The 27,650-nt window shown below is 33.2% G+C and overlaps 1 protein-coding gene across 1 annotated transcript; it reads left to right on the forward strand.

Annotated features, from left to right (window-relative positions):
• Positions 1-96: 96 nt before the first annotated feature.
• On the forward strand, positions 97-26,031 carry LOC143917837 (uncharacterized). Its single transcript, XM_077439441.1, has 5 exons — positions 97-347; positions 2,508-2,988; positions 19,177-21,585; positions 23,175-23,723; positions 23,787-26,031. Exons 3-5 carry the CDS (start codon positions 19,181-19,183, stop codon positions 26,029-26,031), a joined length of 5,199 nt encoding a protein of 1,732 aa, XP_077295567.1. The 5' UTR covers positions 97-347; positions 2,508-2,988; positions 19,177-19,180.
• Positions 26,032-27,650: the final 1,619 nt, after the last annotated feature.

Below are 27,650 nucleotides of genomic sequence, written 5' to 3' on the forward strand. Positions count from 1 at the left end.
AAGTTGCGATTGTTTTGAATATAATTAATATTCATATTGTTTTGAAATTAAAACTGGATAAATAAATGAACATTCACTTCACATTGTTGATATTTTAGACAGTAATTTGAAGTCACGCGTCCCATAGTTTGATCGTCGAACGTAAACAATTGGTGGTGGAGGTTCAGGCGTCTGCAAAAGGCTTCTGCATCTCAACACCATTCTAATCTTGTCTTTCATACTGGCAGCATCCATACCGCTACGAGTCACTTTTCTATACCAATAAGGAGACCAGTACGTGCAATATTGCATTAAAATGTAGAACTGTAAACAACCGTGAGCCTGTATGGATCGAGTTCACTGCTAAGGTATTTATTTGTATCAAAACAAATCAACATTAACAGTGGATCGTTATTTAAAATCAATTGCATTTATTATAGACACAAAAAAATTTGTATGAATTTTCCTTACATGTTCAGTTGTATAAAGATTTTGCATTAACTGTAATTTATAAACGTTTCTGTTTCATGAGTGGTAAAATACAAAAAATAAGTTTCAAAGTGACAAATTAAAAAATGCACGATTTTATTTACAATTGAAAATTATTTTTAAGAATGTTTGTATTATACATACATATGTATTACAAAATTAACAAATAAATGTTTGTTTTTCAATACATTTAGATACATACGTAAATGCTCAGTATATACACATTTAATATTTAATATAATATGAAGTGAGAATCATTGTGTGTCCTTTTTTGAATTTGTATCGAATTTTAGGTTTGTAGTTGTTGGGATAATTCAGGTTTTTCCTTTCAAGGCAATTTATGTATACCACATAAAGTACCTTGAAAGGAAAAACCTGAATTATTCCAGAATCTACAAACTTAAAATTCGATACAAATTCAAAAATGGACATAAAATATCTGTGCACTAACTCATCGATATGTAGTTTTATAATTGTGCTAATTAATTGAACTTTATTTTCGACCATATTCACTTTCATAAAAATGTAACAAATCTTTTTCACGAAAAATAAACTGTTCAGCTTTATTTAAATGTATTCAAAATTCAACAAATATATTAAATAATAATGGTGTACCAATTGAATAGTATCTATTTTAAAATATTCGAAATAAACTTAAGATGTACCAAGTGATTCTATTTAGCATATAATTTCAACTGTAAAGTAGCAGAACTGAAGTTCAGTTTACTTAATGAATGCTATCTAAAATAAAGTTCAATTATATTATACATACATACATTCCCCGTTTTATAAAGAAGCTTAAATATATTATTTTAAACTATTTATTCCTAAAGAATACTATACGAAACTCTTCTTCTTTTTTTAATGTAACTTTATATACTAAATGAATCCACGTGTAAACCTTATATTATATAATGTACATATGATTAATATATTGAAGTGCTTCTCATATTATAGATTTGGTTTGTATTTGAATAGTAACCTGAATAGTAACAGTATGATTAATATAGTATTGAAGGACAAGTATATATGTATATGTGTATAACATTAATTATAATTGCGTTTAACAATGTTTAAAAATACAGGTGACCAGTATTACGTTTATTCTGCTTTTCTACATAAGAATCTGGACATATCGAATTAAAAAAAGTGTTAAAATTTGAGAATTAAGTTTAACTGAAATGGTGTTTTTGGAAGTCAAAATTGGACCTCTGCCACTTTCAAATATAACGGCTCATTTGCTTTCAAAATTTAAAATAATTTAAAATAATTCGATAAAAATTTACATTTCTGGGGTTCAAACGTATTTTTTTTTATAAATTTTTATACATATAAACATATCGGTCTCGGTGACGAGCCAGAATGTTAAATTACAGAAAACGCAAATATCGGAAGGCAAAGATCAAAAATCGAAAGATCTTAAGTTGAAAGATAAAAAAAAAGGGTAAATGGTAAACAGTACATACTCACGTACACACTCACTTAATTTGCACGAGCAGGATACAACAGGAACAAGAGGAACAGGCTTTTCCTCCGGTATTAATGTGCGCGCGCAGAATACGGGAGGAAAAGCCTGTTCCTCTTGTGCTTGTTGTACCCTGCTCGCGCAAATTAAGTGAGTATGTACCGTTTACCATGCACCCTTTTTTTTTGATCTTTCGACTTAAGATCTTTCGATTTTCGATCTTTGCCTTTCGATATTTGTGTTTTCTGTAATTTAACATTCTGGCTCGTCACGTAGACCCATACATATGTATCTAAAATAATAGAATTAGTCCATACGACTGTTACCATGATATTAATTGTTTATTTTTTTATAAAATTTTACTCCTATTACTATTGTATAATTAATCTTTGTTCCAAAACTCTAACCACACATAATAATTGGCGAATTTCACGCGATTCGCCACTAACTACAGTTTCGCAAACGTGTTCTCGATGTTACGCACCCTTGATCAGTATCATAAATCACCGAAAATCCTACTGAAATTAATTAAAATACATAAAAAACCATTGAAATTGATATTGTTATGTTGCAGAACGGATTCACGTGTAATAACGTATCACACGATGATCGAGATGCGCGGCTTCATCACGGATGGGTAAGCGCGACTCGTGACTTTGCCCAGCCAGAGACGACGACACTTTTTCAAAGAGATAACTGTTCAGAAAAAACGAAATGGATCAGCAGTGAGAAGAGAACGTCGAAAAAGAAAAAAGATTTTCACGGTTGTTAGGCATAAATTATTGACGTAAACAGTGTGAAGCCCCTTGGAGATTTTTTCACGGCAGTTTCTCTCGCAGTCAGGGATCATCTGTTGGAATGTTGAATTCGGAACGGAGAGAATTCCATCCGAATAATGGAAAACGGACTGTCGGAGATTGCGTGTGAAGAGGAGACAATGTGGTGCAAGAGGGCGATCTTTCGATTGCGAACTCGCGACAATGGTCCCATTTTTGAGACGAGATTTCCCATTGACAACGAATCGCAACAATAAAATCGAGCCTTCAAACGTTCAGGTATTATTTTTCAGCGTCGTTAGCGCCGTTAAGCGGATGAGAACGAACCCGGAATGTGATCGTGATGTTTGAATTGGGTAAAGTACACACATATGTACATATTTACATACATACATACCTGCCTACTTCTCAAAAGTAGAAATTTCTGTGTGTCGATCAGTTTAGTTGGTTTAAAACGGAATGGAAAAGTAAAAGTAGGAATTGCTGCGTGTTAGGGATTTAACGGCGATCCGTTGCGGTTGATTGATGACGTCGATTGGTCATTTGATATGATGCCATTTTCACCAGAATAGAAAATCGTTTCGTGTCTACTAATTGTGTGTACTTAAATTTTGTCGTATCAAATCTATAGACATAAGCGTGGCGAATACAATTTATTTTAGTTTTCTCTCTTAGACTTGCTAGAGCGAAGCCAGGCAATTTGGCTGTATATATGTAAATATTCTATAAACACTATTCATACTATCCAGCAGTTCACGGCAACAACACAGCACAGCAACTCACATAAACGACAGATTCTATTCATACTATTATTTTTTTATTTTATTATATTTTATACCAGGAAGGCCTTACAGGTAAGCTTCAATGCGCCTTCCTGGCCAATTACAAACAATACAGCATTTTTATTATACAAGTCGCAAATTAACGAGACATATATGAATTGTACATCAATTTTATTGTACATAATCATACTCAAATAGTGGTGATATAGGTAGATAGAATGGATTTTAGCCAATTTTTAATCGGGAACCGTTTCAACAATGAAATCAGAGAAAATTGGCAAACTCTGATAGGAAACGATCGACCTGGAATCACAAATATCCAGGTCTGACCAGCAGCACTACATATATACTCAGAAAAATCTTTACAATCGAGGTCAGCTCATGGGATCGAACCCGGCGCCTCTCAGTGTTAGGCAGAACCTTAACGACTGAGCTATGCTGCTGGCTAATACAGCAGCGCACGTTCAGCACGCATATTACATATATACAGCAGCGCACGTTCAGATAATTTTTTGTCGAGTGCAAGGTAAAATCGCCCTACATACACATTACAGAGCGCGACGATACGGCGGAATATCCCTTGTAGAATCAGTATTGTCAAAATATGACAAATAAATATAGTGCGTGTGCAATAGCTACTATGACGTCACCTCGTGCGTGAATATTTCCACGGTGGCCACAGAAAATCGGTTTTGCTTGATACGTCACGGCGACATGTACTGCTGTATAGTATGAATAGATTTTATCGGCTATTGATGTTATGTGTACGCCACGCACACATTACGAAACATATGAATGTGTCCATTTTTAATCTACCAAAGAATACACTTTGTAGTGATGTTTACGTGCTGTGCCAGTATAAACTATAATTCGGCTGTGTTTAAATATTTTGCAAATTTTCTTCACAATATATGAACATACAATACTATTTAAGCAAATGAATGACATCCGCAAAGTTATAAATCTTTTTTTGCCATATAAAGGCAAACTCAGTGGTGCTTACATAAATATGTACATATGTAGAAGGCAACATTAATAATGATATAATGTTGTTTATGTTTACTATCACTAAATGGTATGAGTTAGCTTTTATATTGTATAGGTATATAAAGGATGCACTTAAGTTCCGGATGTTATAAAATATGAATGTAGGCTAGTTTCATTAGACAAAACTGTGTCCATATATTATAATATGAAAATGCAGGCTTAATTTTATTTTGAGTACATATATTTGAGTATATGAACTTCTTACTAGACGTGTTATGTACGTAGGTAGGGTTGGGTTTGAAATTCTTCGATACTAAAACAGACAGTGTATTTAATTTAGCTAAATATTTTGGAACAAAGAGTGTGAGGGATGTTTAGTCATCATTATGTACATACATAGTTGCATACTATTGTGAAATTCTATAAAGACTAAATAAAGATAGTCTCTTTATAGCCGAGAAATCTCGGATAGATATCGAGATATCGATATAATTCGGCAGATATTTGCCATCGAATGGCTATTCAATGATCTTTTGATAGGTGATCTTTTTGAAAAGTATTACCAGTATATATGTATATGTAGATATACATATAAATATGCATGTATACGGAGCGTGACGAGACGAAGACAGGTAGACAGATTTCGATCGGCATGTATGCAAATGCAATGTTTATACAATTTATTTTAGCATAAAAAGTAGTTAGTACGAAAAAGTATTCGCTTTATATAGGATTTTAATTTAAATTCTAATAAATTAACACGTGTTTTATAACGCAATCTATGTATGTATGTACTTCATATTACGAACTTTAGGTCATTATTATAGCAGTATTTCAAATCGGTTCAAATGAATTGTAACGGTTGACAAATCAAATTCGTAGAAGCTTTTTGCACTCTGATTAACATGCATGTGTGAAAATTAAAGAATTTTCAGCACCGATAAATCATGGTTAATCGACCTTCTCTTCGGATTGCTTTAATGTTCGGAAATTATTCTTTTGAAAGTGCAACTTTCGCATGATAGATGCGAAAGTAAGCTGAAGCCGTAGTAGTATTATTGTCCGCGCCATTTTGCAATTCGGTTTCGGTCGCGTCAAATTGGCGGGAAATTGCAGTTTTGTGCAAATTAGGGCCAAATTGAGGCGAACTTTAGCTATACTTTTTCCGGGGATATTCTTATCGATGCGACTATGATGATGGAGTGTTTGTGGAGTGTTAATTAATGGTGGTTTTGTTGTTCTGTGCAAGAGCGGGTGAGCGTTCGTGACGCTAATAAGACGTTCTCGAGTCTACTTTCATTAATTGTTTCATGTTCCCTTCACATAATCACAAAAAATAAGATGGATAAAAGAGCACGAGGCTAATTTGAGCGCGTTTGTGGCGAAAAATTAGACGGATTTGACCCTGTTTTGGAGCCGATTCAAAATTCAGGTTGCATTGTTGTGTATATAATTTTTGGAAAGGTCGTTATTTTGAATTGTGTCGGATTTATATTAACTGCGTACGAAAATTTCGCATTATGTTTGGTATTAGAGTGGCTTGTAGAAAAATATGTACTTATATATATATTTATTGATTATTCAATCAGTACCAATTTTTTGATGAATGTCTCATATAGAGAGCAGAAAAATAATAAAAATCACATGTATTTCAAAGTCTGAATGGATGTATTTAAATAATATGCAAAATTGTCATTGAAAATCTTTTTATAAAATTTTAATAAATTACATATACATATGTATATATTTATAATGTGAATCCCATGTTGCCATTACGGGTATTAGCGTCGAGCGACACCTTTGATATTAAACTTGTATATATGTAAATTTATAGATGTTGCATTCAGCAATGAATTTGATTGTTGATGAATGGTTTGCCAATTTGATGAAGCAGCGTTTCAGCAATGAAATCTGTTAAATTGGCACTCTTATAGGAAACGGAGGAATTTGGAATCACAAATACCAAAGTTTGATCAGCAACACTACAGATAATACTCAGAATAAATTCTTTTCAATCCAGGGCTTAAACCCCGGACATCTCGGTTGTAAGGATTACGCAACCATCGAGCTATATTAAAAAAAATATAGTATAGTATTCAATATATGTATGTACCTAAGCCTATTTTAAATTTTTGATTATAACTATATTTAAACATTGGTCTTCATTTGACAACACTGAACAACAAAATAATGACCGTGGAGTGTAGACTAATCAATTTTTACTAAGTTTGATTCTCTGAATTCGAATATGGCAATGATTTTTGTTGGATTCCTTTCGTTTATGTGACGTGCTTATAAAAAATGTACAAATTTGCAGTCTTTGACTCAAAATCTAGTATTATGTGTCAAATGTGAATATTGGAATCAATAGTTAGATGTTTTTTTCTATTGATTTTGATTTTTATTGTTTTAAAATACTTATAATTAAATATCTAGCGAATTTTAAAAATCAAAAATACAGTTTTTTACACATTGGGTAAGTTTTATATTTCACTACGTATACAAGGATTGGTTTTCAATCTCACTTAAACGTACTAATCCAGACGATAAATGATCTATAGCATGTTTTTTCAACTTTTTTCGGATGACGAACCCTTTTTATAAAAGCCAAATTACCTCACGACCTTAATACATTTTTATAAAATATATTTTTAATATTTAATAAAAATATATATGAAGCATTATTCGAACATATAGACAAGGATTAAAAATTAAAATTATATTAAAGCCTAGTTAATTGAGTCGCGAAAGCACTTCACGATCTAATTTGAAGTCTGTACCTTAAGGTTGGGGACCGATGATCAATTGAATTTGAATATACATAGTGCTAATTATATTTACATTTACATATTTTAAATTTTGTTTTGCAATTCTTCGATTAACTTTTACAAGCTTTTTAATATTTAATTTGTATTTATTTAAAAACAGTTATCAAATTTTTAATTTAAATCTTATATAGGTACAACGAATTTATTAAAATATAATTTTTAAAACGTTTTTACCGGATGCAAGAACTTTTATCAATCATCGATAGATGGCTGGAAAACCATTCGTTTATTTTTGAGAGCTGTAACTATTTTTTCTTCTTTATCTATGTTTTTATTTGAGATAAATATTACTTGAGATGAAATTTATAAAATAAATCTAAATATAATACAAACGTATACTCCAGATGTATTGAAAGTGTAGTCGGAAACAATTCGTTTGTTAACGTTGTATCTAAATTTAAAAATTGCAATATGTAGGTCGCAATTGCACTTACATATATGCACAACCAATCCACGGCAGAAGTGTATACTTTAGGTTAACCGAAGATTATAACATCCGGAAATATAATAGATGTAGTTGAAATCAATAGATTAGATACGTGACTAACTATCAATTTGCTTGCTTCGAAAGTGTATTACACATATCGATGACAAATTTCTTATATTACTGACAATTGAAAACTTTCTACTGCAAGTACTTACCTATGATCGTACATCGTTTAAAACCAGGAAGGCCTAATGTTAAGTATTGAGTAAAGGTTTACCGAAAACCATAAAAAACAAGGCTACATACTCTGCGATTATGTGATTATGCACTTGGAGACGATTACGCTCGCGGCAATCATTCGTAAAATACGAAAATAATTCTATCGCATGCGTGTACTTTGAGAATGATTATGTCACAATGCACATGTCGTATGAAGAGAATCTCGAATGGATATTGTGAAGTTGCTTTCGATTTCCAGAAACTTGTAGCTTCGCTTAGAACGCCAGTGGAATTTCAATGTCCAATGTCGGAAAGCCCTAGGATTGTGAGTGCATATCGATAGAAACCAGTTTCGTTTGACCTTATTTTCAGAACTCTATTGTAACTATGTATGTATATACCAGCGTTCTTCAACTTTCTGCAGACTTTCGAACCCTTCTGCACAGCTCTGATTTTAGATAACGGTTTGGAAAATCAAAATGGCTTAGCACGAATTTAAATTTACTTCTTTCTTATGGCAAATACATATACATATTTATTTTATTACATATGTATGTACATAGTAGAAGTAGTAAATAATAATTTATATCAAGGTCAAATAATGAACATGTCCCGTTGTAGACAAGAAGAAATATAGAGGCGTATTAAATTAAGATGGAGTGCATTTGGACGAATAAATGCACTCCAATAACACTGTTCGACAAATGACGACTTTTTTTTTGGTTCAGAGACGAGATATGACATTTCTTATAGATCTATGCTCAGTAAACACGAATCTGGTAATAAAATAATGTTGATTGGCTCAAGATTCGGAGATATATGTATTTTTTTAAATTGCGCGATTTTTCTATATCTTGGTGTTGTTCAGTCGATGTCTCAAAATCTGTCAATTTCCTGTTCAAAATGAATATTGGTATGTATAGTCGGGTATTTTATCTTTGATTTGTAGTACTTTGATTTGTAGTACTAAGTAGTCGTCCGGTTCAAATCAAAAATCAAAAGTAAGTATTTTCACTTGGGATTTTTTCCCACTGTTAATACTATTTTATATTAAGTTTTTTCTATTGAAAGATGTTTATTGAGATAGTGTTCTGGCCACACTATTTTTTTTTCTTTTAAAAGGATTGATTGGAAGTGTGCTGAATTTTAAATCGGTAAAATTGCGAGCTAATAATAATTAAAAAGCTCGTACTAATATTTACTCGTATTTACACGAATCTGAATTGAATTAATAGGGATAATATATTAAATTGTCTTTATATGAGAATTAAATAAAATTCCACTTGGAAAAATCATATTTCGACTATTCTTGTGGATTAATAACAAAAATTCACTCAAAGAAGAATGGAACGTTGTATGTTTGGCTAACGAGGAAAGACAGGAAACGGAATACGTGGGTTAGAAGTATGACAGGGGTTGTGGATATAGTGGATAGAGTGAAGAGATTGAAATGGTAATGGGCAGGCCACGTGGCTAGAAGAATGGCACGAAAGGTGGACAAAAGAAATGCTAGAATGGTACCCGAGAGAATGCAAAAAGGTAAAATAAAGATCGCTGGGAATATGGGTAGAAGAAATTAGGAAAATGTGTGGAGTGAGATGAGGGGGGAGGGAATCCGAATTATTGGATCCGTCTTAATAATTTAGCTAGGAAAATCGTAAAATTATAACTGGAGACATTTTGATCTGTGTTTTAATATCCACAAGATCTCGCCAGCAGCGTATTTGGCCGGGGCTTGAACCAACGACCTTTCTACATAGTAGTAGGCAATAAATAGCTCTGCCAGTGCATATCGTTTAAGTTGATTGAATAAAAAGTATATTCACATTTGGAATGATCGTTCAGATTTTGAAAACACGTGTCATCTTCAAAATCTCACCTCTTTTTTTTATTCTTCTGATTTCGAACAATACTTTTATACAAATAAATTATGTTTTTCAGTTAACTTGTCAATCTGAATACAATCATAATTTGAAATATTATAAGATTCTTTTTAGTGAATTTGATTTTTAAATACTTTTTATAATTACTAAATTATGTGCACAATACATCTTATATATATATTTTAATAGCTACTGATCTACTGATCATTTTCTATTTTACAATTTTATTTTATTTTTGTTACTAATTATAGTATTATATTATTCTACTGTAGTTAATGTACAGCATAATAGGAAAAAGAGCTCAAAAACCTATTTACAACTTTTAAAACATAGTTGAGCAGGAAAAGTTACAGAAATTCCGTAGAAAGCATGTATATATACATACATATATACGTACATATATGATCTTTGACATACATTTGCATTCAGTACATCCTTTTGAAATATGTACATGTAATATAATTTGCCTATAATTTAAATTTGATCACATTAGCATATATTTAATTTTTGATAGTTTTCTTTTGGACAGGAATACTATTTAGAAATATAATGCAATATAGACCACTATTCGAATACTATCTGTACCACTTAAATTGTAAATCAAATCAATATAGGTTTTTATGCATTTTTATTTTATTTTATGTTAAAATAAAATAAAAATGCACGCTTTGTTAAAAATATTGTTACGTAGGGGTGGGTGGGGGATCCAAATAATAGGCCAAAGTCGCTTCACAGCATTTATTGGCTGATTAAGGTGATCCACGCACAGCCAGCGCTCCGTCCAGAATGTCTTGGTATGGCCTAAGTACCTGCTTATAAATGGCAGGTCACTCAGTGCATCTTCCTCGACCTATTGTTATAGTCACGTACCAGATTTGCAGCCCCACGGTCTCGGCATGCAGTTCCACACTTTTGAGCTGTCAGTTCTAAGAAATCTAGCGGGAAGTGGCTGGGTACCGTTACCGACCACTAAGTCCATTTGGGGGGTCTCCATTATTAGCCGACAGCACTTACGCCTGGAGATAGTCCTTGAAAACCAATTATAACGGCGGCTCCTTTTAGAATATGATACAATATCAATAATATTTTCACGTCTGACATAGACTAGTATATGCTATGAAATTATTCGTGGATTCTATCAAAGCCTTTTGTTCAAATTAACGGTTGATTGGTCCAAGTTGAAAAAGGCTATTTACATTGAATATGAAGTGTATGGAATTTCGATTGCGTTTTATCGATATTTGAGATGGTATCTGAAATGGTGTTTTAATGGTATTTGATTGCGGCATTCCTGAAATTCTTGTTCGCACTTGGCAGGTGTGAATAGGCATGTATGCACATTGGACTATAGTTGAATATTTGATGTGGATTTGATGGTCTTCTGTTGGATGTGCGTCACGGTATAACAGTTCTTGTCTACCAGTGGTGGCGATACCGAGTATAGTAGGACGCGCTGCTACCTCTTCGCTGACAGTCAGCAATAAGCTCTCGACGGGACGTGACTTTCGTTGAAAAGTCATCGGGTTTTGTTTTATTCGGCCGTTTTAAAGTTCAATATATCGATCGGTGTAGTTAAATCTCGCATGTAAATAGTTTATGTTCTTTTTGGAATAAAAAGTGTTAAAATCAGTGAAATCTCTCGGCAAACTATAGGATAAATTCAGGTACATATGCAATATTTTATAATAAAAGCAGGCGACAATTGTATTCGTATTAAGTTCGGATTGTTTTAGGTTATTTAGTAGTAGATTTGGATTCAGTCAGGAATTTTCTTCTTAAAAATTGCCTCATCTAATCATATTTGTGAATGATTTTTTAGTAATAATTGGAAGCAATACTTATTACATCGATTTTTAATCCAAATGCTGACAGGTATTAGAAAAAGTATACATTTAAATTTATGATCCTTTATATCTATGTATATATTCAAGGTTTAATAATGTGCGTTGAATTTTTTTTAATTAAATAATTCGACAGCAGATACAAAATTCCTAATCAGAGCTAAATTGGAAGCAAGTCAGTAATTTTTATTAATCCTTTCAATATTTAACTGTTGATATTATGATATAATTAATAGAATTTTGAATTCAGTGAGGAATTTTCGTATTAAAAATTGCCTCATATAATTATATTTGTGAATGATTTATTAGTAATAATTGGAAGCAATACTTAGTACATCGATTTTTAATCCAAATGCTGACAGGTATTAGAAAAAGTATACGTTTCAATTGATGATCATTTATTTTTATCTATGTATATATTTAAGGTTTAATAATGTGCGTTGAATTTTTTTTAATTAAATAATTCGACAGCAGATACAAAATTCCTAATCAGAGCTAAATTGAAAGCAAGTCAGTAATTTTTATTAATCCTTTCAATATTTAACTGTTGATATTATGATATAATTAATAGAATTTTGAATTCAGTGAGGAATTTTCGTATTAAAAATTGCCTCATATAATTATATTTGTGAATGATTTATTAGTAATAATTGGAAGCAATACTTAGTACATCGATTTTTAATCCAAATGCTGACAGGTATTAGAAAAAGTATACGTTTCAATTGATGATCAATTATTTTTATCTATGTATATATTTAAGGTTTAATAATGTGCTTTGAATTTTTTTTAATTAAATAATTCGACAACAGTTACAAAAAAGCTAACCAGTGCTAAATTGGAAGTCAGTAATTTTTATTAATCCTTTAAATATTTAACTATTGATATTATGATATAATTAATTGAATTTTGAGTTCACATTTTTGTTTCTTTTTTTTGTGGTTTTGTATTGTATATACATATATTATGTTCACGGTACATCTCATCTATTTTAATAATCACTAATCCAGTGATCATTTTCGATTTCACATATTATTTTTCATGTTAGTATTTATAATATAATCTTATTTTAATGCAAGTGATTACGTTATAATACATTTTATACACATACATACATATGAGCCGTTATACTTGAAAGTGTCGTATTACAGGTAACCATTATTTTTAAATATTATATTTAATGTTTTGCGAAATATTTCCCGAAATGAAGAAAAGTGGCTCATATATTTTTAATAAATTAAATAATGACTCATATATTTTTATTAAATAATAATTCAAAGTCAACAAACTAAAGGAAATAGTGTTTTAGTCATTTGTGTTTATATTTCATTTAATATAAAATTATAAAGTAATTGTTATGTCAATTATTGATAAAAATTTACTTTCTAAGCCAGATACATTTAATTAGAAGGTAAATCACGATAAATAATATGAACAGCGAAGGGCTGTTCAGTTAGCTTATATATATAAAGATCAATATATTCCGGAGATAAACATTTTGAATGATAAATTATATTGATTTATAAATGTAAATAATATAAAAGTTATGTCATGATTTAAAATCGAAACATTTCCGAGTCCTTCCTTTGATTATAATAATTTGAAATATGTATATAGCAGTCAAGTACGTTCATTAGAATGATCCTCAATTTGACGAATGGCTAATAGAATAATTTCTAGTAGTAGCTTGACAAATTAAAAATTATATTAAGATCAGCCGACCTTAAATAAACGAATATTTTTAATAAGGTCAAGTGAAGGCTAACTCTGTTGCAATGAAAGTATATACATATTTAAAATGATAATTACGAAATAATTACTTATTGTATAATATGATGTCATAATTCATAATATGTTTTAAATACTGCTGCATAATGATAAGTACGTATGTATATAAGGGGTCTACCTTACGGCACCGAAAGTAAAAAGGTCGAAAAGGCAAAGATCGAAAAAAAGGGTGCATGGTAAACGTTACTATGTAAATATAATATATGTATGTATGAGTGGCATGCGGTGAAATTATCTCTCTTTTTGTCATACAGCCTTGTTTAATGTGCGCGCGCAGGATACGGGAGGAAAAGCCTGTTCCTCTTGTTCCTGTTGTGTCCTGCTCGCGCAAATTAAGTGAGGATGTACGACGGGGGGAGATTGAGTTTTACCGCACGCCACTGATTTATATACTAACCGTTTTTCATATACATGTATGTGTTACACCGAATCCATGAAATTGTCTATTACAAGCATTCGGCAAGAGAATTGCCGAATGCGTGAAAAATGCAAGCACGTTGCCCAGTTCACGGATTCCGTAAATTCTTTGCCGAATGCGTGAACTGGACAGCGTGTTATATTATAACCAAGTGTCAAAGTGACAGCTGAATAAGGATGTTTAATTTAGTTTAATTTACATATTATTATGTATAATATGACTACATACATATGTTTCACTGTTAAAATATTGATCAAAATGTATAAAAATGGCATTAATTTATGTATAAGTCATATGAGATGGTCGAAACATATGTATGTAGTCATATTATACATAATAATATGTAAATTAAACTAAATTAAACATCCTCATTCAGCTGTCACTTTGACACTTGTCCACGCTGTCCAGTTCTAAAAAACAACACCGGAGCGCTGCTGTCTGTTTGCCGACTCCATGCTTTGAGCAGACAAATTCTTGCCGAATACACGCATTCGCCAAAAAATTTGCCAATTCCGTGAACTGGGCAACGTGCTTGCATTTTTCACGCATTCGGCAATTCTCTTGCCGAATGCATGTAATAGACAATTTCACGGATTCGGTGTAACATATGCATGGTAAACGAACATTTTCGACTTTTTTACGGTCACCCGTATATATGTAAGGTACGTGTAGATAAGTATCTGTGTATCGTAGATACATAACGCAACCTTGACCGAGACAGTGCATTCGAACCGGCTCACGTAACTGGCGGTAACTGTTACGTGAAATTTATTCATCAATTGGTTAAATGAAGTTATGGTGCGGTGAGCAATACATACATACAGTTAGTCGATCGTCAACAACTTTTCCGTTCGCCGACTCTGGGAAATTAACACTCTACGTGACGAAACAATGGCTATGAAAGTTCATAAAGTGCGCGAATATCGCAACGGTACATCGCCCGTCTACGTATGTTTACATATAACACATGTACACGCTTCTTCGTACTTTGACGTTACCGTAAATTCAATTAAAGCAATGCGATGGGGAGTTCAACTCACGTATTTTTCAAATAGCGTACAGTTAGACGCATTAGTTTTGTAATAGGTGCTGTGTGATGCAATGCAATGAATCGATTAAAATCGATTGCATATGCGTTTGGAATGTCAAGTTTATGGGCGAAAGCACACTGAGTGGTGCGTGGTACGTGTTTTTTGTAGATACTTTTAAACATGCGAAAAAAACGCAACACCCCCAGCCCATATACATATATGATACACCGTCTCAAAAATCACCCCCTGGAGTGTTTTCGATGATATTTTATCCTTGTATCTGTCCTTGCTTGATAATGATCGATACATACGTAAATGTATGATATTTGACATACATTTGCATTCAGTACATCTTTTTGAAACATGTAATATAATTGACCTATATATTACATCGGTCTCCGTGACGAGACTTGTAAAATTGTTACCTCTTTTTTCGAGACTCTCTTTTTTCAAGATCGCAAGTTTGTCTCAGAAGGGTTTCCGATTTGTTTTTCTGAAGTTTTGTGATCATGTGAAAACTCGAACTCGAGATTTTGACAGATTCGAACTCAGAATCGATTACTGATCACGTTTTCATGATCTAGAAAAAGGGTCTACGTGACGAGCCAGAATGTTAAATTACAGAAAACACAAATATCGGAAGGCAAAGATCGAAAATCGAAGGATCTTAAGTCGAAAGATAAAAAAAGGGTGCATGGTAAACGGTACATAATCACTTAATTTGCGCGAGCAGGGTACAACAGGAACAAGAGGAACAAGATTTTCCTCCCGTATTCTGCGCGCGCACATTAATACGGGAGGAAAAGCCTGTTCCTCTTGTTCCTGTTGTATCCTGCTCGCGCAAATTAAGTGAGTATGTACCTTTTACCATGCACCCTTTTTTTTGATCTTTCGACTTAAGATCTTTCGATTTTCGATCTTTGCCTTCCGATATTTGCGTTTTCTGTAATTTAACATTCTGTCTCGTTACGTAGACCCATATTACATGTACGTACAATAATACTTCCACTGAAAAATAAGAGCGAAAACATATTGAGTGGGAAATGGTACGCGTTTTCTTTTTTAGATACTATTACACATGCGAAAACCATATCGTACATGGTACACAGTCCCAAAAATCCCCCCCTAGATTGTTTTCAGTGATATTTTATCCTTATATCTATCCTTGCTTGACGGTGATCGATAACGGTGAATCCCATATTTGAATAAATGTAGGAGAAACTTGTCGGTTGCAACCTCGAGTCCATAAGAACACCCGAGAGCATGGTCTCATCATACAACTACGCACCAACCAAACCTTGAAGAAAAACATCGACCTGTAGGAACCCTCGAAAGCATGATGATAACGTTCAACCAATATATAAACCAGCGCACCATCCCCAGACGCCAGTGAGTCCCTGGAGTCCAGCCTACCCACTCCTTCGAAGTTGAGCAACTATCTCCTTCACCGTACATACAATAATACTTCCACTGAACAATAAGAGCGAAAACATATTGAGTGTGAAGTGGTACGTGTTTTTTTTTTAGATACTTTTAAACATGCGAAAACAACGCAGCACCCCCCAGACCTTATTGTACATAGTACACAGTCCCAAAAATCACCCCCTGGAGTGTTTTCAGTGATATTTTATCCTTGTATCTATCGTTGCTTGACAGTGATCGATAACGGTGAATCCCATATTTGAATAAATGTAGGAGAAACTTGTCGGTTGCAACCTCGAGTCCATAGGAACACCCGAGAGCAAAATCTCATCATGGGACTTTTGAGCGAAACGGTGACTTTGAATTCTCGTTTATCAGTCAAAGCTTATCATATTCGAGCCATATAAGCTTCAATAGGTGAATAAAGAAATCAAAATTATTCTCGAAAAAGATATTTCGAGATAAATCAATTGATTGGAGGCGGTGAAAAAATTGTTTAAAATCGATGATTTTTTTTATCATTATTGTCCAATCCAAAATTCGCGTTTTTATTGTATATGTAAGGTTTAGATATTTTTACCATTAAAAAAAATTCAATAGTCATCTATTGCAGTTTAATTTGGTCGATTGTGATTAGTTTTGACTGATTATCGAGAACTCAAAGTTGCCCTTTTGCCTGAAACTCCGATATAAATCCATTTGTATGGCGGAAGTTCTCTTTTCAGAAAATCAACATTTTTTTCATGTTTTCGTCATTATTTTGAATATAAAAGTTGTAAGCAACTTCTTTAAGTATCTATCTTTATTTTTTACACAAAAAATGTCGGATGAACATACGAATTTTATGTAATATAAACGGCCAAAATGACAGATTTTCAAATTGATATAATGAAAAAATTCCCTTTCGATTTTGAAATCATATTGAATAAAAATATATAGTTAATATTATATTAAAAATTTACTGAAATAAATCTGAAGCGTCTCGTCCGTTGTTTAATAATATGTTTGAGCTTTGAAAGATCTGATACTATACTATTAATTCTTAGTTTGTTGCTACGATTAATTTCCCAATCGAATGTGAGGGCTCCTTAAGACGGCTATGATTAATATTACTGTTTTATAAAAGACAATACTCGTTCGTATACTTAATTGTTCTATGGATTTTTATCATCGATTTAAATGTCCTGAGTTTGGATTTGGAATAATAAGTTAAAAAATTGAGTAAATATAACTCAAGTAGGAAGCATTTCTATCGAATCTTAGTATTATAAATTAAAATGAAAGACTCATTCTTCATCACATATTCAGTAAAAATATTCGAAAAATTTTTGATTGTCCTTCAACTGTTGACTATTACGTTCATGTAATAGAATTTGCTATAAACGTATTTATATGCAATAAGGAAATGCGACTTGATGATCGAAATTAGGTAAAAAATGATTTTAATTTGCATGTGGAGCAATATAATTAAAATGAATTGTGATCCTAATTTAAAATACATCGATGTCATAGTTAGATTTAAAATTTGACCGAAATTAAAATGTCGTTATGCACCACATGCACATATCTATATGATTTATTCATAAATTTAAAAATAGCAGATTTGTTTTAAGCATCGTCATTATGGTGTAGTATTCGATAATGCAATGTAATCCTCGACAATTGAATCATAGACAATACAAGTCCACTCGTTAAATCTCATTTAATAATTTTCAACGTTATACTGTGCATCAAATTAGAATAGTTTCCTGTTCGAAATCGTGATCGTATTATAGATAGATAGATGGATAAAAAAGAATAATGAAAAAATAAACATGTGGGTTAACGGGTACCTTCCAGCGCGTCATCGTGACCTGAATTCTTCGGTTCCTTTCCGAGGAATGCCGATTCTTTCGGCTCTCTAAATAAAAAAAAAACTTGTTTTGCATCCTCATTTTCATATTGACAACCTTTCCGGATAATTCACGAGTGAATCACTCGTGCTACAAAAATTAAATCCGTATAAAAAAGTATAATACGAATTAATTCGGCGACCCAGACGAGCGTTGAAGCTTCAAACCCGTGACACAATTTTTTGTTTTGGTTTTATTGTAATCTTTCGCCCGCGCAAACAATAATATGACACTCGATATTTTCACGAATGTTCAAGTGGGTCAGAATAACTCACATTTATATAACTTAACGGTTAAATGAACGGAACTGTTACCGTAAAAGCGGACTGGAACATTCTAGTAAACACTCATTACGTGCGCGACGTTGATGATACATAATTCGACTAATTCCATAGATGAGATTCGATATCCGTCTAATGCTTATTAATTCAAATCAATACAAATGCCTTTTATTGCCAAAAACTGGTTTCGCAATATCGAAAATGTATAATACTAACTTTCAATTTCGTTTCGTTATTAAAAACATATAAAACCCAATTCAAACGACTGACTGTTTTCATATAATAGTATGCGTTTAAAGTATAGCGTAAATTATGTGTGAATTGTGTTAACAGGTAAAACGTACACGTAATGTTTATAAGGAAAGAACGGTCACGTATTTGAGTTTATTGACCTTTTATAGCGGGTTAAGTTCACTTCATTTTTAAGCCAAAAGAATTGTTTGAAAGTAAATTTTGACGATCTATGTATGTATGTTTTATATTAAACGGTTGCGCAATTTGAATTTTCTGAACTGGTTATCGATATTCCGATAAATGATGTAATATCAAGTTCAAGTTTGATTATAGCCTATGTATGATTTATAATATTATCGAGTGTATCAAGAATTTGATTACATAACGCAAATCGTCCGTTTTCCAGTTTGTATAATTGTTTTTTCCTTACGTTTCAGAGACATGGAGATTTCACGGACGTCGTGGAATCGCTGGATTATCCTTTTGGGTATTTTATGCGTTTTAGACCAGTCTGCAGGAAGACCTCAAGAGACTCATCAGCAGGTTGAGAATCCGCTCAATCGTCAAGATGCTCCCGTTTTGACGGATGCGAAGCTGCAAATATCGCGTCAAAACGACAACAGGTATATAAAGGATTCTGGGAATAATCTGTCAGATTCAAATGGTATGGTGAGGTCGAAATTTCTTTGGAAATTATTCGGTCATAGGGAAATTGGGTCTTCGCATTCGAATGCTAATCGACGCGTAAGGTCGCCGCGGAATAATAGATCTCGCGTGGACAAAAACAGAAACACTGTTATACCGTTCGTGGCTGAAACACCGTTAGAAATTGTCGGACGACCGGTTCTAATGGAGGACCATGCAATCAAAGGAGTGTCCAATGCCACGGACGAGCAACTAAATTACACTGACACAATCAACCGACCGATCCCAGGAAGGAAAGTGATCGGACAGAGAAATCGCACGGAGCGGTCTCATCGATCAGGAAACGACAGAACGTACGATTTCAGGGACAAGAAACTCTTCAACAACTTCCTCAAACACACACTCGATGATTTGAAATCGAGCGTGAACCACTCAATGCCCCAACAGACTCGAAGTATCAATCGAAGGGTGAGTGGCATGAAAAAGTGGCCCAACTCTCCGTTGAGCGAAAGCGATCTGGAAACATACGAAAATTACACTAAAATAAACGACGAAGACGAAACCAATCAAGATTCTGGTAGTCTGCAACACTACGCCATAAGCACCAGCCAAAAGAAACCCGTGATCCATCAAGTGATGACTAAATGGTCCGACACGCCTTCATATGAAAGCATAGACGAACTGCACACGACTCGACCGACAAATTCAGACAAAGACGTGGTCACATTCAATAACTTCCAAAGCGCAGTAAATGCAGAAACAACAGCTTCATATTCTCAAAATGTAATGGGTGTCGTAACGTCTGTAGAACCGTACGTAGATTTCTACTCAAACGGACAAAACGTAGAAGCAACTAAAGTAGAAAGAAGACCAGTAGAAGGTCCTGTCGTATACATCAAACCTAAACCTGCTTATACGTCGCAATCGAATTACGACGGAAATGAAGATTCTATAACGTTCAACACGAGACCTTCGATAGGTACCCAAGACTTGTTTAACAGGCCAAAGCCTGCAAACACACCAAATACGAATTACATCGTAGCGAACGCGCCCACTACAATAGTCTTAAGTACAAAACCAGGTTCCAATAACAAATATCCAATACAAATTACACCATCGTACGGTTCTTATCCATCCACGCCTAGCAGTGTCAATTATGACCAAAATAGACCGGATGATGATGATAGCATATATTTTCCATCCGGAAAACCTGTCACGCCCATGCCGATAGGAGACGATGGCTGTCCATTAGTCTACATAACAGTGAACAATACAGTTCAGAACGAGGCTAAAGAAGGATGTGCCGACATACATTTGATTATCAATTCGAATGTTCTTAATAACAATGAGGTTGTGGGTGATCCTGGTGGGGGTACTTCTGGAAGCTATCCTGCTGTGCCAGCCGCTGCTGATTTACCCGATTACGATCCGGTTAATGAGGATGAGACTTTATACTCGGCAGGTGATGTAGTACCTGTAGTTGAAGGTGTAAATGCTGTCATACCTGCTGCACCTATTTCCAGTAGTGCTGTCAATGCGAATCCTGCTGGAGATAGTATCCCACTGGCGAGTAATGCTGTTGGTAATAGCGGTTTGGGTTCTAATTCTATTCCTCAATTTGGAGGAATTCCAGGTGTAGGCCAAGCCGTTCAAGCGGCTGGTGGTGCTTCGAGACCTGACGATGACGATGAAGGTGGGGGTATAATGAGTTGGTTGAACTCGGCCATGGATACCTTCACGTGGATGTCTTTAATGAATCCATTCAACTATGGTATGCTCTCGTTTCTGCTGGCACCTTTGGTGATTTTCGCAGCAGGAGGTGCCGGCTTAGCCTCTCTGATGCCTTGGGCTTGGTCTGGTGGGTTTGAGAGGAATGCTAATAATATCGCCTATGAGTACAATAAGCCAGCATCGAATTGGAAGTGGCATGAGAATTATAACACGTGGAATTGGGCCGCTTATCCGTATCGCCACAAGGCTTGGGTGGGTAAAGATCCAAGAGTTGCTAAGGTGCAAAGTGGTCTGCAGACCACGTCTAAGAAAAGTATTAAAGATTTCGCGATGGAAATTGTTCAAAGTTTGAGGAAGTGGGCGTACGATAAGTATAGGTCATTTTTTGAAGGTAGGAGTTGGGGTAAGTCTATAAAGTCGAGGTATGTGTATAATGAGAATGGGAAGGAAAATTGGAAGAAAAGGCGCAAGTGAAATAAAAAAAAATAGAATGTCGGTTGGCGATGATTAATCGAACTATTTAAGATGATTAATGTTTTGTTTAATTTAAGTGTATCGTTGCCAATAAATAGTATTTATTTGAATTTTCAGCTTATTACGCATATGTATGTGAATGTATTATTTATTACGCTTCTAGCTTTTATTAAAATTTTCAATCAATAAAATATTATTTTTTTAGTCTAATTTTATTTATGTCGTAGTGATATAGAAGAAATGTATATTTTTCGTCATTGTTGTGAAAATAATGCTGATATAATATAAGAAATATTTACGACCATTACAATTGAAAGGAAATAAAATTATTTAAAAAACTACTTTTCATACATTTAATGCCCTATAAAATAAATTTTAATTAAAATGTGCTTATATTATTGTAGTTTTTAAGGCATGAATTATTTATTACAAATTAAAAATTTGTTTATTTTAAAAGTTTTGGAAATCTCACATAGATGTCTCTAAAAAGTTCGGAAAATTTTAATCCTTTATTCAAACCAAATTTAGTTTCAAAGTTACATTTTATGGAAAATAAAATTTTAAATTTAAATTTAATCAGTCTTTCTTTACTGGGAAAGTGTTATATTCATGTTGAAAAATTACATTAAATCAAACTGTCATTATATATGTAATTATAATTCAAATACATCTATTATAATTACTATATTTAAATATTATACAATAAAGGTTATTAATAATATGTATGGTAAGTAGGCAGTGAAGCAAATTTTATTGAAAAATGTAGATTGTGTCTTAATAATTCTGAATCTAATATAACAACTCTTGATATTTTAAAGTAAAAATGAATAAATCACATTTTAAACGAAGATTTTTTAATGGCCCTAAAATTTATGAGTATTTTTTTTAATATTGCCTATTTGTAATAAATCTTCATGAATATTTGTTTAAGACATATATAATTTCGTTAGAGACTTGGTATGTATGTAAGGTTTGTTGGGAGCATCGAACAAATCAAAGTTCCTATGACGACGATTCGATATGGTTAAATTTATTTTTTCGATTCAAATAACTTTAATAAAAAAATAACTGAATATTTACTATTAGATTCGCCATGTTTAAGCTGTTTATATTACAAATACTGAGCGAAGCCGGGTAAAACAACTAGTACATTATAAAATGACCGTTATAAAATTTAATTCCAGCAATCTAAATTAAATTACCTCTGCTATTTTTAAATCATTATTTTTTGTAAGTTTGCTTGCTATAAGATAACATCATAAAATTATGGATGGGTTTTTTCTCATAAATTAAATCACCCAAAAAAATTTGAATACTAAAATTTATGGTAGGCACCTACATATATATTTTATTTACATGTTTATTAGATAAAGTTCAGTAAAAATTCAATAAAATATAAAAATATCAGATGTTATATTTGAAAGTGGCGGAATTGATAAGTACATATAATTAAAAAAAATCATTAAATAAAGCCGAAAATACGAAGAATTTTATTTAAAATACAATTATACGTTATCGTAATATGTAGGTGTGCATTTAAATGTTTACATAATTTAGTAATTTTTGTTTTTTATTTTTGTTATAGATTTGGTGCTAAAATTACTATTCCGGAATCAGTTTTAAACGCCAATATTTCCAATGAAACATCGAGAGATGACAAATCTAATGCAACTGCGATGAGTGAATCCATCAAAATGGTCGCCAGTCAATTACTCCAAAGTAGCAAAAATCCACCTCCAGCTACTGGCGAAGGAAGCAGCATTGTCGAAGACGTCAGAACTCCACCTAAAATGAAGACCCAACAAGCAAATAAGAACAAACCCAAAGCGTCGACGACTGCAAAGCCACAAATTGTGGAAAACTCTCACGCAGGTATCGCTATGCCTGTAACAAGTGAAGATCTCGAGAAAGAAAGTAACTCACTAAAACAAAAAAATCCAAGCAACCTCGTTCAAATCAAGGTACCATCAACGACTGAAGAAGGCATTTCCACTTGGATATTATTAAGTGGAAATCCAACAACGACGGGTTCCCCAATTTTCAAAAATCAGAATAAAAAAGTCACACCGGAAATTAAGGTTAAGGTTGAAGATAATTCTAGTAAAGAAAATGCGAAACCACAAAATAAACCAAAGCCTAAAACGACAGTTAAACCGACTAGATCAACAACGATAGCCCCAAAACCTTTATTTCAAAGAAGACCAGTCACAATTGGCAGTCCGAATAAAGCAGATCTTATCGCAAGTGGATCAGCAGTCAACGAAAATGTCATGAACAAGATAAAAGCATCAGTCTTGGCTAATGTTCAAAAGAATAAGAGCGCAGCCATGAATAGAACAACAACTACTACGGTAAAGCCATCTGCAGTGACTGTCACAAATAAGAACAAAAATAACGAAATCTCAACGACCGTTGCATCCGTATCGACAACTAAAAAGCAAGACGTAGTCAAGAAAGAAAAGAAAACTCCCACTACCGAAATCGTATTGAAGATCAATAAACCTCAACCGAACAAAGTCAAGAAAACAACGACAGAAACGACCCCAATTAAAACAGTAAGCAATGTCGTCGAATCTAAAGAAACTGAGTTTGAATTAGAAGTAAGCATTCCACCTCCAGCAACGACAAAGAAACCTAAACGAACCTCAAACAAAAGGAAGAAGAATAAGAATCGTAGGCGAAAACCAGCCACTTCAACTACCAAACCCGATATAGACGAAGCCGAATCTAAAATAAGCAACAGCACCAAATTAGCAAGCAAAGTACCACCAAAAGACAAACCAATAACGACCCAAATATACAACTACCTCTCTAGGGAAGTAATGCCATCAGTTGGAGTAGGACTCGTTAGCTTGGCTGGCATAGTAGGATTGGCGAGCTATTTTTTGTATCCATTTTCGAATGTTGTGCGACGAGCTTACGACACGAACGACAGGAAAGATGATCTGTACTATCAAAACGGCGAATCATATGCCACAGATGATGGAGGACAATCTGAAGAGGAAATGCTGGGAAAAGTTTTAGCTGGAATGCCAGATAACAATCGTAACCTAGACCCTTACATAGGACAGACCCAGTTCAAATATCCCCAAGTAAAACCCCAACAAGACCAAAATGTCAGGTACAGAAACGTAGCTTATGGATCTGATGTTAACAGCTACCTACCAAGTGATCGAGTAGGACAACATAGTCCTGAAAATATTCAAGGAGCTGCATATTCAGAGCACATTCAATACGACACTCACATTCCAGATGATAAAGATGTCTATTCACAACCGTTGTACCAACCTTTGCAACCAGTATACAAATCACAAGAACAATTGATCCACGATACGGGATACGCGTCGGATTTGACTTATGAATCTCATGAGAAGCTATCTGATCCTGTCTACGGACAGGCAATGAGGTATAGTCAAGAGATTTTCGCTGAAACTACGAAAGAACCTATGATGGAAACTCTTCATTTAGGAGTTGATGATATCATCGAGAAGCAGAAAGAAACTGGTTATACTGTAGCGGCTACTGATGAAAGTAAGCAACCACAATTTGTCGTTGGAAATGTGCCCAAAGAGTTGATACAAGCTGTAACACCCGTCACTGTTCCAGAGCATGGGCCTAGAAGTTTGAGGATACGTAGGAGTGTAGAAGATATGCCTCTAGCGAGAAGTGTTACTGGAGATTTGGAAATGGTGTTGAGAGAGGAGCGAGAAAATGCTACAGATCCTGATTTATTGAATGAAATCGATGAAGCTTTAGGTTTGCCTGTTGATAAATGGTCCAAAAAGCCTATCTATTCTAGCGACAAGTACGCAGATAAATTAGAAATGAAGACGGCGACAAAAGCGCCATTAGATTTGAAAGTGGTCGATTCTAAAAAAGAAGCTGTGTATACAGTTCTTCCCACGACGAACAAAGAAGCTAACGTGCCCATCAGTGAAATTGGTAACTTTTTAACGACACGAAAGTACGAAGCGTCGACTAGTGCGCCAATAAGTAAAATTGAAGCGACGACGAAAAAAGAAATTGAAACTACGTTGAAAAAAGAAATTGAAGCAGTCACAATGATCAAAGAAGTCAAAGAGGTCAAAGGCGACTTACAATCGGCAAAGAGCGAGTCAACGACCGTTAAATCTAATAAAATTTTCATTGATGTCACTACGATGATGGATGTCGAGCAAAACGAGCCGAAAACTACGACCACTAAGGAGTACGAAATTACAGAAGAGCCTCCTTTTCCGGATCCGGATAGCTACCCAGATACGGACACTCCTAGCCCGAAACCCTTTTCCTTTGTTCGCTTCGTTAAAAACTTGATTGAATTCAAATTGAGACTAGGTATGAACATTTTACAAACGACGACGGAGAACATAGCCAGATATTTGAGGGGAGTTGAAAGCAATCTCAGGACAGCTGCAAGAGCATCTGCATATGCCAACCACTAATATCACTGAAAAAACGGCGATTTATTTCATCGACTAGAACTCAAAAATTTTCAATAATGTGATATTTGAAAGAAGAAACCCATGTCTAAAAGAGTGTCATTCGTTTTGCTGAAAACTTTTGATTTTTTAATAAGCATAATATGAGTGTCATTTTATACAGCTCTTAAGTCTGATTCAATTCTTGAAAGAATGCATAATCAGTGTAAAATAATTTAAAAATGAGTCTCATATCTAAAAGAGCAAAATCATTCGTCGAAGTCTATTGATGAATATATTAGGGGTTTGCATAAGATCCTGCCTGATTTTCATCGGTTTTTATACTGTAAACGAGCATGAATATTTTAATTATTAGATTAAATTTCTTTAAATTACATTGAGCAACGAAAAAAATTACCGGAGTGTAGACTAATCAGTCTTTACTAAATTTGATTAACTAAATTCGAATATGGTAATGATTTTTGTTGGCTTGCTTTCAATTAAGAGATATTAAAGCGTTTAAAAAAATGTTCAATTCTTGGCTTTTGCAGTTTTTAATTTAAAATCTAGTTTCGCTGCTCTAAAAGTGAGTATTGGAATTAATATCCAGATGTTTTTTCTATTGATTGTGATTTTTATTGCTTTGAAATACTTTCAAAATCAAATAAGTCAAAAAAAAATTTTTTTCTACTTTGGAAATTCGCCAGATAATTAATTATTCGTATTTTAAAATAATAAAAAATCACAATCAATAAAAAAAAAAAATCTGACTATTGGTTTCAATACTCATTTTTTGCATACTAAATTAAATTTCGGTTTTAAATAATGCAAAAGCCAAAAATCTGAAAAAATTGCGTATTTTATTAAACGCTCATATCTCATAAACGAGAGGAAATCAATAAAACATATTCGAATTTAATGAGTAAAAATTGAGTCTCCATTTCGGTTATATTTTTGTTGCTCAATATTATTATACTGATTATACACCCCTAAAAAATAATCTCCCTTCAATAATCTATTGATACTCCATATACATATGTATGTATAAAATGAGCCTTGTATTTATTTAAATACTAAAAATAGTATTTTTCAGCGAGTGAAGATTACTCCACTGTTTATTTATTAAATTATTTATTTTGACCATATAATATGAAGTGATTAAAAACTATAACAAAAATGTTAAAATGGGTCTGAAAAATAATAATAAATGTTTTTGAGTTTTTGTCGAGTATTAAAAGATACAAATTGCTGTCCAGTGTATTTATAAGTTATGAGTATTCATAATAGATTGGATTAGTTTACCGAACAGTGAATATTTTTAATAAATTTTTACACCTTGCATTTAATAATGCATTAGGTTAAGGATCAAAGACTTAATATAATAGTAATATATCGCACGAGAAAATTGCATTACAAATGTAAATTTATATATTTCGGTCAGTATGTATGAGGAATAGCATATTATTTATAATTTCAGGACGACTTCCTCGATTGTGATTGAGGAAATCCTGCTGAATTTGTATTAGATATATTAATATTATAAATGTACAACATTTTTTATTATATATATATATATAAATTAATCTTAAGGAATATTAAATTGTAAGAAATTTTTGTATATATGACATGTTTGAGGCATACTG

Source organism: Arctopsyche grandis, chromosome 1 (genome assembly GCF_051622035.1).
Source record: "Arctopsyche grandis isolate Sample6627 chromosome 1, ASM5162203v2, whole genome shotgun sequence".
NCBI classification, from domain to species: domain Eukaryota; kingdom Metazoa; phylum Arthropoda; class Insecta; order Trichoptera; family Hydropsychidae; genus Arctopsyche; species Arctopsyche grandis.

Bases quoted from the DNA above. Each gene is read 5' to 3' on its own strand.
- LOC143917837 (XM_077439441.1), top strand. From the start codon at position 19,181: ATGGAGATTTCACGGACGTCGTGGAATCGCTGGATTATCCTTTTGGGT. The intron at 21,586-23,174 runs GTGAAATAAAAA...TTTTTGTTATAG, and splicing joins AATTGGAAGAAAAGGCGCAA to ATTTGGTGCTAAAATTACTA. The intron at 23,724-23,786 runs GCCTAAAACGAC...TTTATTTCAAAG, and splicing joins AAACCACAAAATAAACCAAA to AAGACCAGTCACAATTGGCA.